The sequence below is a fragment of the Halictus rubicundus genome, chromosome 7 (assembly GCF_050948215.1).
Source record: "Halictus rubicundus isolate RS-2024b chromosome 7, iyHalRubi1_principal, whole genome shotgun sequence".
Taxonomy (NCBI): domain Eukaryota; kingdom Metazoa; phylum Arthropoda; class Insecta; order Hymenoptera; family Halictidae; genus Halictus; species Halictus rubicundus.
In genome coordinates this window covers 11,973,638-11,989,249 of record NC_135155.1, presented here as the reverse complement: position 1 = coordinate 11,989,249, position 15,612 = coordinate 11,973,638, and the positions used below count along the sequence as shown (strand labels likewise).

Below are 15,612 nucleotides of genomic sequence, written 5' to 3'. Positions count from 1 at the left end.
AGAATTTTTCAACTCCTCTAACGTTTCTGCTGCTTTAAATTGCATCCACTCATTTTTGTCGTGCGTCCATCAAACCCGCTATCTGGTAAATAAATAACTGGGAACAACACATCAAATATGTGTCACGTTAACAAATGACATTGGCGGCTTGCGGCCACCGAGCGTCATCCCATGATCAAACATGTTAATAATTTTTTTTTCAATACTAGTTTTACGTCGCATCAACTGTAACGGATATTAGCGACGTTGAACAGTTATTAATATTCCGTTCCGGTTTTAACAATAATTTAACTCACGTAGAGATAGCATGAATACCGAAAAGTTTTCGCCGATTTTTATTGAATAATTGTAATTCCCGGAATTTGCGACACGCAAAAACATAAATAAGAGAAAATATAAAAACGTGCAACGAAATTTTTAACGAGGACGAAAAATTGTTGATATTCAACTCGTGTAACTTCACGGAAAAAAAATATCGTACAACGATCCACCCGGGGTTCGTTTCCAAGCATGAATTTTCAGTTTCCGCAACCCTGGATTGGTTTTTTCGAACAATTCTTTTGCATCATGCAGCGGCCGGAAAAGCGGGTTTAAAAAACTTAATTTTTGAAGATCAAGGTCATTTCAAGGTCATGTTACACGATGCAATAATAAAAAATCCAGTTATGTATCAAGAAACACCGATGGCCTTGATAACTCCGAAGAAAATGTCCTTCTGAAAAAAATAATCTTACCAGATATTTGGTCCGTCGACAACAAATATTTCTTGCATCACAATAACCTGAAGGTGGCCTTACTTAAAAGGACCACCCTGTAGATTCAAATGGGGAAACACTTCGCAGAAACATTATCGATTATACGATATCAATAAATAATTTTATTCGAGCTTGGTAGTTCCGCGAACAAGCGAATTTGATTCGACCGTTATTTTCAGAAGGAACAGCTCATAAACCGATGTAATTGTAAGCTTCTGAGTAGACGAACAAATGGTTCTTGCAGGGCATGAGTGCGCTAATTCCCGCGATCGTTAAAGCAAACACGCTCGTTCCTCGTCACCGGTAACGATCCCCATTTTTCGTTTGATCGAGCCGGCGTTACGACAACACACGCCTCGTATAGAAGCTAATTCGGCCTCGTAAAAATTCACCGTCCTCTCGTAAAAGTCATCGTCGCGACGATTATGACGGAGTAACTGCGTCGCGATCTTCCCCTAGCGTCGCGCTCGGAGTTCCCTCGAAATTAATTGATCCTTTTGTCGGATAGTTTCGGCGTGTGTACGTTCGACGCTTGTCGTCGTCGTGTTTACGTCTCCGGAAGATGCCACGGTCGTCGTCTCCGACCTGCATCCTGCACACAGCACACAGCACACCCGTGCACAGTGCATCAGTGCAGCAGGACGTATTCTCCGCGTCGCTCGATACGCGTCCTCGCTTGTTCGTATAATTACGTCGTTGGAATAATAACGCGGCTCCCTTTCATGTTCCCGTCGTCGCGTGTAAGATCGAGCCGCGATATCTGTTTGGTTAGAAAGTCTATTACGATAACTCGCGATATCCGCGGAATAATTTCGCTCTCGACACCTCGCGCCACGGGCCCCGGTAGTCGGGTGCCTGAACTATTTCGATTTTTATAGTTCGTTGACCCTGAGAGCGACAGGATGTTCTCAGAACCTCCTGTCTCATTTTTTGATTGCTGAATACGGTTATAGCATGCAGAAATGATTGATTTTTGAGATTGAGGTTGGAGCTGATAGTGAATGCAATATCGAGGGTGGTTTATGTCATCGTTTTGTTGGTGTCGAATTTCTTTGCAAGATACGGACCGTCGAAGTTTTCCACTGTTTTGTTATTTCTCGGGAGGACAGGTTAAAATTCGAAATTTTTATCTCGTAAACAATATGTCCGGTCGAGTTGGATTTTGTCTGATTCGATTCGAGAAGGTTTGGTCTATATTGGGAATTTTTTATTCCACTGAATCTTTTTAACATCGCAAGCTGTAAATAAATTCTTACCTGTCGAGCTTCGTCTTGAGCGACTCTGTTTGCACAGAGCGTGCCGTGATTATGAATTTTTATCTCGGTAATTATAACTCCGATTCGATCGAATCTTTTTCGGTTTGATTCGTAAAGGTATGGTATATCTGTAAGAATTTTCTCTCGATTCGAAAATTTCTCTCTCATCTTGAGAGACTCTGTTCGAAGAAGGCTGCGGATTTACGAATTCGGTTTTGATGCAACAAACGACGTGGCTTACCGACAACGGTGAGATAAAAGTAACGGCTAACGGGCGGAGTGTTCGACAGTTGGCACTCGTAGGTCCCAGTGTCCCTTTTCTGAGCGTATCTGATCCTGAGGAACCAATCGTCCGAGTGCGGCGTGTGGTCCAACACGATACGTTGATCGGCCGTGTATGTGTAGGTTCGAACAGTCAGGAGATGTGTGTCCCGGTGCCTTATCCAGGACACCTGCAATCAACACGATTAAGAACATATATACACAATTCTTTCTCCATGGAAGTGTGCAAACAGTAATTATCCGTCCGCTGCTTGCTAACGACGAAAGTGAACAAAGATACGACACTTATCCAGGGTGTCCAGATTGAGTAACTTCCCTTCAGATTGAAATAAAATGCAAATTGCTACATAGACATTTATATCTGAACAATATTACTCGGTTGAAAATAATACAATACACGTTTGCCATGAACGCATCAAGTCCGCTGTCTATATGTTTTTCGCAATAAAAGGGTCAACATTGAAACAAACGACCCAGAAACCAGACCAGTGTGCCATCTCACCCGAAAGCCGCAACGATTCGGGCAAGCCTACGGGAGATAAAAATCGCATAAAACGGGGGCGAGCATAATTGAAAAATGGGTTCGGAGCCAACCGGGGTTTGATCGACCGGCCTAATCGTCGCGCGGGCTGTTTTTAAACGGGTCGATAGCAGCGCTCGACTATTTTTAAGAGGGTAGATAACAGTCGGACACAGTTCCGAACATAAACGAGTGAACTGCGGGCGTGACCGTGTCCCTGTCCGCTGTGTCCATTTTTAAGGTCTGCTCTCGAACCAACCCACCCCACTCCAACCCTGCTAGCCGAGAGAGAGAGAGAGAGAGAGAGAGAGAGAGAGAGAGAGAGAGAGCTGGCTTGGAAAAGCTAGGTCAGACCGCACTCAGGGGATTAATCGACCCCCTAAAACACAAAAATGATTAGACGCTCGACGATTCCGCACACACCGGATCCCCCCTGTGTTCCTGTGTATGTCGCGTTATCCGCTAACCGCACTATCGTAAACATCCCGCCGCACGTGTACATTGTTGCAAAAATATTCCCCGGGAACACATGTTCGCATTTTTCCACGTTGAGAAGTACATTTCTCTCGACAACCTTGCCACAATTTCACGGCTTCACGGTTTCACCGCGCGAGCCACAGTAACGCCGCGATACGCGTGTCGATACACGCCTCGAAAAAAAAAAAGATCGTATATCAATTTTGCAGACGGCATTATAATCTTCAAATGCATGGTAATTTCAATGGTGAAAGAAAAGAGAACGTATCGGAATCTATGCGTACGATCGAATTTCTAAAATTTGTCAGAAGTAAAAGCAATTCGAAGAACAAAAGATTCTCGAACGGGGCGTCGAATCCGCAATTGTCCGCGGCTGTGGCAGCATCGGTGATAAGTGGTTGATTGCGAGGATAGAACGGATCCCGAGATGATATCTATTCGAGCGAGTCGGATAAGCGAATTGGCAAAGTTCCAAAGGGAGAAGCGTGCGAAACGGCATAAGGGAGGGGGAGGAGGTACGGGTGATACCGAAACCGGCAACTTCTCGAGGCCGTTAATTAGAACGGGATCTAATCGATGATCCAGAGCCGTCATAACAGCCGCAACCCGAGCCATTTCCTACCCTGGGAGCTGAATCGTGCCGTAACGACCGTCTCGCAGCTTAAAAGGCAATTCGAATCGTTTTTGCCGGGCGTAATTTAACAGATTACTCGGGACCGTACCGAGCCCGGGCTGCGGCTAAGCAATCATCGCTGCCGAGGATACGCGATCTGCATACGATTCCTGGACAATCGAGAACCGCCGCTCATTCATTACCCACCCACGATTCTGTATCTCTAATGCCACTGCTCGTTGTGTCGCTTCTGTACTCCGCACAGCGCGTTAAAAAGCCCGTTCTCACGACAGAATTCCTTTTAACTCGAAAATTATAGGTGTCACGAGAAAATGTTCCACGCGAAAGATCTCAGATACGGAAGACAGTCTTCGCTTGACATTGCAGTAACCTTGAAAAGCGCTGTAGAGATTAAAATTACAATTGTTAGTGGAAACCTGTATTACTTATTCTTGAAGGTGACACCAAGGCGTTTCCGAAACACTAGAATACGTTTGTTTCTCTTGGGATCCATAGGTTAGGTTAGGTACCGCAAAAACACAAAAAAATATTTGTTTAACACTAAACCTACCGACACTTCTTGGTAGGTTCAGTGTTAAGCACCTTAAAATATGTTTTAAACAGTGCTTCGATTAGATTTTATATTTAACTGCTTTTTTATACTGAAACAATTGTTGCACCATACACACCTTAACACTAGATTTACGGGACCCGTCAAAATGACGGATTCTAATATTTTTAATTCACGATTATTGAGATTGCAAACATGGATCCGTGAGGAATGATTTAACCAATTGATTTCTCTAGGTATATATTATTAAAAAAAAAATGGCTACAGATTTTGATAGATATATTCATGTTATTTTTATAAGGAAATGTAAAATAGCCATTTTTAGTGCTCCGTAAACCTAGTGTTAAGCTCTGCTCCTAGGTCGGTGGTCTGGAGGAGCAAAGAGTTCCACGTGGCAAAGAGGATGTAGAATTACAGTGAATTCTCGATATATGTCAACAACACGGGTCTTGTCGGCGTCGTATATCGTCCAGGAGATGTGTTAGGCCCCTCACGGAGTATACCCCGCGGTAGTGGGGATAGTTCCACGACGTTTATAGAGAAGGTGCAGAATCGGATATGAATGACGTAGGAACGTAGGGAACGTATAGTCGTGCATTAAGGAGAACGTAGAATCGTGCATCAAGGAGAACGTAAAATCCTACCGAAAGGGGAACATAGAGTAGTGCATAAAGAGGTCATCGGATGGTACATAAAAAGGACACGGAACGGTACATAAAGGGGACACAGGACAGTACATAAAGAGAACGTAAACTCATAGGTAAACGAGAACATAGAACCCCACCTAAAGAGAACGTAGAACCCTACATAAAGAGAACGTAGAATCGTACCCAAAAGGACCATAGTACCGTCGCGCAGTACATCACCGTTCCCCACTCGTCATCGCTATCAAAACACAGAGGGACGGCAGTTTCTACAGTGGAATAAAGCTAGCAGAGAGCAGAGCGCGCAGCGTCGCGACGGGACGCGTCGCGTCGTCTACTGTGTCAAGCTTGACAGCATTATTTTCGGCGAGCCCGGAGGCTCTCTTCCCAAGCTAGGCCGAGGAAATTTCAGCGACACGCTCGGGCGTCGCGACGCGTGGAAACGTTACACGCACGAATGCGAACGGTAGGCTATCAACGAAACGTATTAGCCGGGTACACACGTACCCGGTTGACCCGTACGTGTGAGCACATCCTTTGCATAGAGATGAGTTTTGGGATTAAAAATGTAACACGCCGTGCGCGCCCGAACCGGAACCGGTGCCGCAGTACCCGGGGCCAATCAGCGATCCTCTTTTTATACTTAATCCGCGTAACCGCTCGTAAGGAACTCCTCGAACGGACGTTCAGTGTACGGGCCTGTGGACCGTCGACCCGATATTTCCGCTAAAAGGTAAATTCCGAGGCGGAAGAAAATTCTTCGGGGACGACATCGGTACGCCGTACTGTGTTTAACAAATATTTAAAAATCAATTGCACGAGGCCAACCCTTTGCTCTCGAAGCTATTTTAACTCGAAAACGAAACATTTCTTCCGACCTGGAATATTTCCCTTCTATGTATTTCTTTTCTTCGTGTTATGCATACGAAAATGGTGCGACTCGTACAATACCGAAATGTTTAGTAATTTATTAAATACAAACAAATTTGATAATGTAACAAATATTTTGAATAATGATACAGCAATTTTTAGTGGCGTCACAGTCGTAAAGGTTAATTATTAGATACGATGCACGATGAGTGTGACGGTGAACTTGAGTTTTTGCATCATGACGTGTGATATTTGCGATTCGATAGATTATTCAATGCTGAGTAAAAAAGTATCGCGGTGTACAGGGTGAACGAGTAATGGTTACTGGGATATTAAGTTACCAGGCAAGTCAAGTTACCGAAGGTGTGAAAACGAACGTCTAATATTGTAACGAAATTAAATAACAAGCATTAATGAACAACTATACTTGCTCCAAACAGTGTCTTCTATCGCGCGTGTAAAGGTTAAAAAGTTGCAAGAGTTTGTCGGGACAAGAGTGAATAATTGTGAAGTAAGAGTGGACGATTTCGACGTTGCTCGGTGTCCCGCGACTATTTTCGAAATGATCGTCAAACGGAACATTTCGAGGTGGTAGAATTAATTCGCGAGTGCTACGGGAACGTTGCCAGGGGACGAAATGTTATGAGAGCATCGGTGTTTACAGAAGGTGTAGAGTCTGCCGGATGGCCGAAGGAAGCCGAGAGAAAGGCCGGGGCAGAATGAGCAGATCCCCCGTGGATTAAACGCGTTGAAAGGCAACTCGCGATTATTCTGGTTATGCAATTATCAACCGGGACTCCGAGAAAGACCCGGGGAGCAGACCCGTTGATTAACTTCGAGCACCGTTTCACGGTATTACAGCGAGCTTTGCCTCCGCAAAGTCGCGAAGTAGGTTGCTTTGCGTTCGATTACGTGCGCGGGATGTTAAAGGATTCGTTTATTCGATTAATGGAACGCCATGCATAACCCAGCGGCACGGATCTACCGAATGAATTTTAATAAACGAACGGACACGTCCGGATGCACTAGAGAATTCCGAGTTTGCTTTTGTCTCTTTGCCTTACAGACATTTTCGACGATATCTAGTAGGATTCCATCAAGTTATGCTTCCTGATAGGATGTTATGCGGATAGGAAAGTATTGGCTTCCTCGGTAATTCGCAGTATGGACACTTTCAGCGAATTATTTCCGGCTGTTTCATTCCCGAGCATAATCCGGGATAACGCGGCCGAAGATCGAGTTTCTTCATTCGAATATCTTTCGCTTCCCAGAGACATTACGAGCGAGACGGTATCGACGTCGACGCCGTCGCCGACGGAGAGTCGTATCGGTGGATAATGCAAGTTGCATTATGTTTCGCTGGTCGTCTCCGCCGCGCCGCGCCGTCAGCTTATTACCGTCAGCCACTTCGTCCTTTACACCATCGGATCATGGAACTTTAATATCCTCTCTTTGACCCCTCTTCTTTTTTCTCGTTATTGTCGGTCGTTCACCTTGTCGTGTTGTCGTCCCATTATTCCGAACGCTATTCACATTACACGTTGACCCCGCGCAGCGATCCGATACATCAGGCAAGGGCATTCTTGTCTCAATCGAGGCAAAACGGCCCCCACCATAGCGCCCACTGTCCCCCTCCAAAATGTTTAACTTTTGACTTAAAGTCTCTTTCTTCCCCATAGGCTGTTCTTCTTCGTGTCCGAAACTTTAGTCGCTCGTTACACAAGTAAATATTATATCCGATCCGATTATCCGATCCGATACATCAGGCAAGGGCATTCTTGTCTCAATCGAGGCAAAACGGCCCCCACCATAGCGCCCACTGTCCCCCTCCAAAATGTTTAACTTTTGACTTAAAGTCTCTTTCTTCCCCATAGGCTGTTCTTCTTCGTGTCCGAAACTTTAGTCGCTCGTTACACAAGTAAATATTACTTCGTAATTACGATTCCACGGCATGCACATCGTCAGTTTTAGGCCCACTTCTAACGTTTATATTACCAAACATCTGCATAATCTCGTCAGCTGATGACCAGCGCGCGCTAGATTGAACCTTCCTCTTTCGAACGAGTCCTTTCCCAGCGAAAAATATTCTCATATAGGGACGAAAAGTTGAGGCACGCGAAACCATTTTTCGCGTATTTTTGTCGGTAACGTGGTCACTCTACCTTATCGGGAATTACGAAGTTTTGGCTCTCAAGTCCATGGATCCGTGAATTTGTTCGTGTTTTGTTGAATATATATACTATTTCTTCAATTTTCTTTGCTTTTTATGCCGTGGTGTACTAATAACCGTGGTGCTCGTGATGCAAGTCGTGTGAAAAAGAAATTGAAAATCCACGATAAACGGTAAATTGTGAGAATCATTGTGACAGAGAATGAGCTCCTGCTTTTCGCTCGAGTCCGATGATCATTATCACGTTTCAGTGGCTATCAGTGACCGAACGCGTTGACAGTGCGCGTTCGTTGACGCGTCGCGTGACCTAATACATGGCAACGGACCGTACCCGACTGTATCGGAGCGGGTCGACGTGCTCACGCATGTATCCGGCCGTGTACCCGCTTGTTTACCGGTTAATTCACGCGGGCTGCGTGTTTACAGCGGGCCGGATGATCTCGCGCACGCGTTCCGTTCAATTCGCGCGTTGTTCGTTAAATTTTCAAACGCGATCCTCCGCCGTCCAATTAATTTGGCCCGTCCGCAATTCCTGCACTACGTGCAAACGATATTTTCCACGGGCCTTAATGGCAAGAATCGTCTACAATCCTGGCGAATAGAATGCGTCGAGTATTATAAAGACATAAAAAGTAAAATAAAATAAGTAAAATAAATAAAAGTATTACAAGTAGAACGTCATTAATCTCGACTGCGAACTATCGTATTAAAATTCCTGTGAAACGAAGAATTATATTTCATTTAATACCTTGACTGCCAAACTAGAGAACTCAAAAGTTCCGTAAAATCGGAGTAAGTTATTTAATGAAATAAAAATTGAAACTAATTAAATGTATGATATTGAGCAGTCTTCCAACTTTCTTGCATTTTACAGATCCTAATCAAATTTGGTACAATGAATAGATTAACGTGAAAATTCATCTTAAAACCTGGACAAATAGTTCCGTCACCCACATACATATATGTGATCAATCATTTTACAGTATACCTGTAAAAATAATAGTAAGTGTGTGAATGTTCACCCTGAGGGACGTGTGAGGGCTTAAAGTGAGATATGTATTCTTTTGTAATTTTTATTAAGCACTTTTTGGGGAATTCGTTGATTCTTCGAGTGTGAGTAAAGAGTGCACGAAATCAGAGGATGTTTCAGGACGGCGTGTATGTTTGTATGAATACGTGTCGCGTTTATTTGCGGGGCGGTCGGATTTTGGCGAAACAACTCGGCCAGCGAGTTTCTGGGTAGCGTGAATCGATTGTCTCGAGTAAATCAAGAGGTCCGTGAGAGTGGAGTAGCTATAGCGAGAACAGAACATAGTCGAGAGGAGCACTTACGCTTCTATTTCCCAGGTTCTTCACCTTGCAGGGGAGCTGAACCGTTTCTCCAACGAGGCCCGTCACGTTCGGTGAAATCGTCGTGTCGAAGTACGGTTCGCCGTCCGACGGTTGCCGTGTTTGCGAGCTATCCGCCTCGAACAGCCGGTTACTCTGCACAGCTTCCTCTGGAAACGGAAAAGGGAACAATCGATTGGTTTCATTCTGTACTGCATGAATTCTTTATCCGGCGAACCTAACCATCCCCGGAACTATCTGGCAATATTTCCGATGTTGTTCGTCGTCATTCGCTAAAGTCATTCGGGCTCGGTCGTTCTCTTTCAGTATTCTTTCAGTTTCATGTCGAAGCAGTTGAACAGATTTTTGAGAAACTAGCTTCTTAACCCTTTGCGCACGGAGCAATTTTAATTCCGAAATCAAGACGTTTCCTTCAACCCAGAAACATTTTCAGTCTATACAATTATTTCTACGTTATGCAAATCACGCTGAACCTTTTTTCTCGTGCAACAATTCAATCTTAGTCACTTATAGAACACAGACGAGTTTAATAATGTGATAACTGTTTTGAACAACGGTATAGCTACTTTTGCCGGCGCCTCTGAGTCACCGTTCGAGTGCAAAGAGTGTTAACCCTATATTAATATAAATCGAAATGTCTAATTCTTGTTCAACTTCGATTTTTACAAATCGATCCACAAAAATCTGTTCAGCTTTAATAGAGGAACGAGGTTTAATTCGAAGGATTCTATATAATATAATTATATCAAATATTTTTATAAAACGGTCCACAAAGATGTACCGCAAAAACAGAGCAATTAGGTGTTACATATCACGAACAAGAACGAGGTTTAATCCAAAGGATTCTATACAATATAATTATATCAAAATTTTTTATAAAACAGCCGACAAAGATGTACCGCAAAAAGAGAGCAATTAGGTGTTACATACCACGAACAAGAACGAGCTTTAATCCAAAGGATTCTATGCAATATAATCATATCAAATATTTTTATAAAACGGTCCACAAAAGTCTACCGCAAAAAGAGAGCAATTAGGTGTGACATACACCTAATCAAATCATTTTACAACTCGGTTCCCAAAAATCGGTATCGGTGTGCGTCGAAGCGAATAGTAGCAGTTTATTAATCCCAGACAGACGTGGCAACGAAGACATCGAAGAGCATAATTAGATAGCACTACGCGCCAAGAGGACGTTTCAAAGAACAGCTTTGAAATCAGAGTTTTCCGTCAGGTTTGACAGCGTGTGGCCCGCTCGATGCGACCTCATTTTAATTTCAAGTGCGTCGAGTATCTTCCGCGCGACTCACCCTGTCAGGATGAATGGCGAAGGGATGCAGATACGTGCATCGTGCATCGAAGAGCATCGTGCTCGCAGCAGGATGCATGGGTTGTTGCATCAGTGTAAACGTATCCCGTTACAGGGACTCGCGCGCGAACGAGATCGTATTTGCCGCAGTGCAGGAAGACTAGAGGGAGAGAGAGAGAGAGAGAGAGAGAGAGAGAGAGAGCTGGATAGACAACAGGCAACAGGATAGTTATGCGCCTGTCGTTCAACCCGCGTACCTACTTTCGGGCCGTGATAACCGTCCGGACATCGGCTGCATTCGGAAGTGATCGCCGCCGTCGAGTTGACCGATGCGAAATTTCGCGGATAAATTGTCCGCTCTCCGATCTCGCGCGCCAACGAATACGCGATTACACTTGTAATTGACTTTTCCGAAGCGACGAGACGCGAGGGTCGCGACCTCGTTCGTCTAGCGTGCGCGACGCAGAGGATGCACCCGCGATGCACCAGAAGCCACCGGCAGCCACGCTGCAATATGGGCTTGTCTATCGCGCTGTTTCGAAATGCACGATATGCATTCACATTGGATATCGCACGATATATTATTCATTAATTGTTTTGGAAATTGTTCACCGTAGGAAATCCCTTGCAGCGACATACTATTTAGAATTGCTCTGTGCCGATGCAGGAAACAATCCCTGTGTGAAACATGCTCTCAAGGACGCGGACGTCGTACATACGTCATGTACACGTTGTTCTTCATGTACACAGTATATATTGTACATTGTACTTCATGTACACCTAGTGTCTCGTTCATTGCACAGTCAATTCTCGATATATGTCAACAACAACACGGATCTTACCAGCGTCGTGTATCGTCCAGGAGACGTACCCGAGCCGTCTTATGTTTACACTCCTGGTAGTTATACACCGCGGTAGTGGGGATAGTTCCGCGACATTTATCATCCAGGCCTCGGCGACATGTACAGAGAAATCACTGTACTTTGTATACATTGTATGACATGTATATTGTATACGCTTCACCGGCTATGTGTTGTACATTGTATGAATTGAACAGGGCACATTGTACACGTTCTATGGATCGTATAATACATATTGTACGTATAGATTATACGATTACTATTTGATTACGAGTCATCAAAACGAGATCCGTCGTAATTCTCGCGCGTCCGCAAACTTTCCCGGTATCGCTGGCACGGCCGAGTCTTCTAGCTTCGCGTACAACGCGGCGGAAAAATATGAGGCTGTTTCAGAGCCGGTATAATGAAATTATTAACGAGTAGCGCGCGATGCAACGAACGTCGACGACGGGGCTCGTAGATTTTTCCCTGGGAACAGGGGCAGAAGCCGGCGAAGTTGAGTAGGTCGCGAGCACCGAAACTCCCGGCTTCATTTCGTAGAAGGAAATTATCGATTCGGACGCGGCAAATATTTTCCTAAGCGACGGAACAGCTTCCTGACAACGTTCCTGTGTATATACACCTGCACAATACGTATGTGTATGTATAGTAGTAGTCGAGGGTCTCGTGTACCGCGGCTCAAAGCACGTGATCGCTCTATATTTTCCTTTTTGCGCGGTATAATTTTAATAAATGCGTCTGGCGGGAGAGCGAGAAAATTATTTCTCACCCGTCTAGGGGTTACGCGGCACCGTTTACCGCGGCCGTGTGTAATTAGAGGCCGCAATGAAAAAGAGAGAGAGAGAGAGAATGCAGAATTTTCGCGCGAGATGAAAAGGTGAAACGCTTTTAACGCCCCGGTACACCCTAGGACAAATAGGAAACTACGTGCCGGAAAGCGTCGCCGAAAATTTCCTCGCTGGATCGGATCCTAGCGCTCCGACCCTGTCCAAAATTCGTGAAAGATCATTATCCTTCGTCGAACGTGCTTTCGAAAATTGATTATCACTAGACTGCGGATCTTTATGCAAGATAAAAATTTTCTACCCGAATCACAGCAGACCGGAGTGAAATAGATTTTTCTTCTGAATAAGTTTAATAGGCTGAAAATAATATGACAGCATTTTAAAATTTTTCTAATGTCTTTACTGTTTTAAAGTACCCATTTTTGTCGTAAGTGCATGAAATCCGCAGTCTAACTATCACCATTTGTTTTACATACCAAGTTTCAGCAACAGTGAAGTTGTGTGGAGGTAGCGACACCTAGAATCAGCTGGAATGGCATGGAGTGAAAACTAGATTAGAATTGTAGGATAAACTCGGATGAAATGAATATAAAACACTGGACTAAATCACTAAAATAAATTAGAATGACACGGAACAAAAAACTAAGTTGGAATGCTAGAATAAAGTAGAATTACATGAGCATACAACAACAGGATAAAATGGTAGAACAAAGATGAATATGGTGGAACAAAAAGATATCGCGCTGGTATAAATTAGAATTACATGAACATGAAAGGCTAGATTAAAACGTCAGAATAAATTTGAATAAGGTGGAATAAAAAGCTGGACTATCGTGCTAATATAAACTAGAATCACACGAACATAAACTACTAGAGTGAAAAACTATGATTAACTTAATAATAATACGAAACAAAAAGCTGGATCACATACCCAAGATAAACTAGGTTACCTCTAAATGAAAAACTAGGCTAAAGCTAAACTGTAATTAAACTAGACTGCATAAAAATGAGGGGAACAGAGGAGAAAGGAAAATGCGACGTTGATAACAAAGATAAAACCACCCCCGTACAGTAAATGGTGGTATTAGAATACACTTTGCATGAGAAGCGTTCGCCAAAAAGCTACGAGCCTAAAATGTAAGTAAGATGGCCCCGACGATTATGGATGCTAAGGACAAAGCATACTGCCGGAAGTGCTGTTGACTTCAAGAGAGGTCGTAAAAACGTTACACTCGCTTCGCGGTGAAGTTTCGAATCGCGGTCAACCCCGTCGTAAAGAAAAGGGTTAAGTCGTTTGAATAAACTATAATAAACATATTGCGAGTGACATTTCAATTTATTTAAGCGGGCCGAACGACCTCATTTTTCCATTTCGTTCGACTGCAATTTGCGTTAACATTTTATTCTGGAAATATAAAATCGACCGTAACAATGTTAAGTCATTAGCGGTAATAATGGGAGTTTTCTTACGTATTGCAAGGAGATGCGATACAAAAGCTTAATCGCAATCGCTTGATCGTTCTGTGTGAGGTAGAACCTCGATTATACGAACACTTTGTTATTTCTACGCTCTGTTATTTGGGCGCTCTGTAATTGGGAAGCTCAGTTCTTTGGGCGCTCTGTTATTTGGACGCTCAGTTATCTGGGCGCTCTGTTATTTGGGCGCTCAGTTCTCTGGGCGCTCTGTTATTTGAGCGCTCAGTTATCTGGGCGCTTTGTTATTTGGACGCTCAGTTATCTGGGCGCTCCGTTATTTGGACGCTCTGTTATCGGAGCGCCCAGTTATCTCAACGCTAAGCTATCTAAACATTCAGTTATTTGGTCGCTTTGTTATTCGGGCGCTCTGTTATCGGGGCGCTCAGTTATCTAAACGCTTTGATATCGGAGCGCTCAGTTATCTAAACGCTAAGTTATCCAAACGTTTAGTTATCGGAGCGCTCAGTTACCTAAACGCTCAGTTATATGGTCGCTCTGTTATCGGAGCGCTCAGTTATCTGGTTGCTCTGTTATTCGGGCGCTCTGTTAACGGGGCGCTCAGTTATTTAAACGCTCAGTTGTCGGAACGCTCAGCAATACGAACGCTCCAGTATTCAAACGCTCTGTTATCCGAACGTTCCAAATTCAAAAGCCCACAACTCCGTTAAAAATGCAAGATGTCAAGAATGCAACAATGTTCGACCATGACGAGCGTATTTAAAATCAACCAATTTAGTTAGCTAGAGATTTATCGCGTCTCATCTCATTGCCAATCTAAATTCGTTTAGAGATAATTGAATCTGCAAAGTAATCCAAGATCAATGAGAAAAACATGTCAAAGCTGGCAGCGCCGTCGTGTTTATATTACGCGGGCGGAGCGGCATGCCTTCCGATCTCAAAGTTGCGCAGAGCAAATTTCCTTTGAGAGGCGAACGCGTTCAAAGCAGATACTGCGTTAATGAAGTCGGATACTCGTGGAGGCATTAAATTATCCGGATACGACTGGCATCACGGCGAAAGCGGGGGACCGGTGACGTTTACGCAAACAAGTGCTTCACAGTTTCAATCCGTCGGAACAATGAACCTCGCCTGGCCGGATGATCGAATACAAGCTTTTCTTTTTTCCTCTTTTCCTTCTCAGTCCTTAGTTTTCCTGCCTGCCAACTTCCCTGCAGAGGCCTTCGATTTACTGATGCCAAAATGAGGATTGAAAATCAATATCAGAAAATTAATTTTAACACTAGAACTACCGAAACCAGTCAAAATGACTGGTGGATAATTTCTTCTTTCACGATTAGTGGAAACTATGAAAACGTTTTCACGAGAAATTTTTTAATATATCTCTTCTTTGGAGTACATGTTACCATAAAAATCGTATGAAACCTGAGCAAATTCAATCTTGCTGTTATCATAAAGGTATAAGTCTAAGTCACGTTTAGGGCTCGGTAGTTCTAGTGTTAAGGACTGCTTAGTTTTAGAAACTACTTTCTTTTTTAGATTGATGGCATTCAAGTCCTCGTTTCTGTGTACAAGTGGAGCTCTTGCACAGCCAAAACGACGTTGCAAAGCATCGTGTGTTGTGTTCGTGACAGCCCCGGGGATTAACCGTTTTCAAACGCCCTATAAAGCATCTCTGGTTTCTGACCGTCGAGCCGCGCGACCGATTTTACACCG

General features: G+C 43.9%; 1 protein-coding gene across 2 annotated transcripts in view; it reads right to left on the bottom strand.

Moving 5' to 3' along the window:
- Positions 1–15,612, bottom strand: part of LOC143355437 (zwei Ig domain protein zig-8) — a 104,286-nt gene that overhangs the window by 34,015 nt on the left and 54,659 nt on the right. For both annotated transcript variants that reach the window (XM_076790242.1, XM_076790241.1), the window contains 2 exons: positions 9,491–9,657; positions 2,253–2,463 (listed from right to left, as the gene is read on the bottom strand). In XM_076790242.1, the coding sequence (XP_076646357.1) occupies positions 2,253–2,463; positions 9,491–9,657 (378 nt within the window). The remainder of the gene's footprint in view (positions 1–2,252; positions 2,464–9,490; positions 9,658–15,612) is intronic.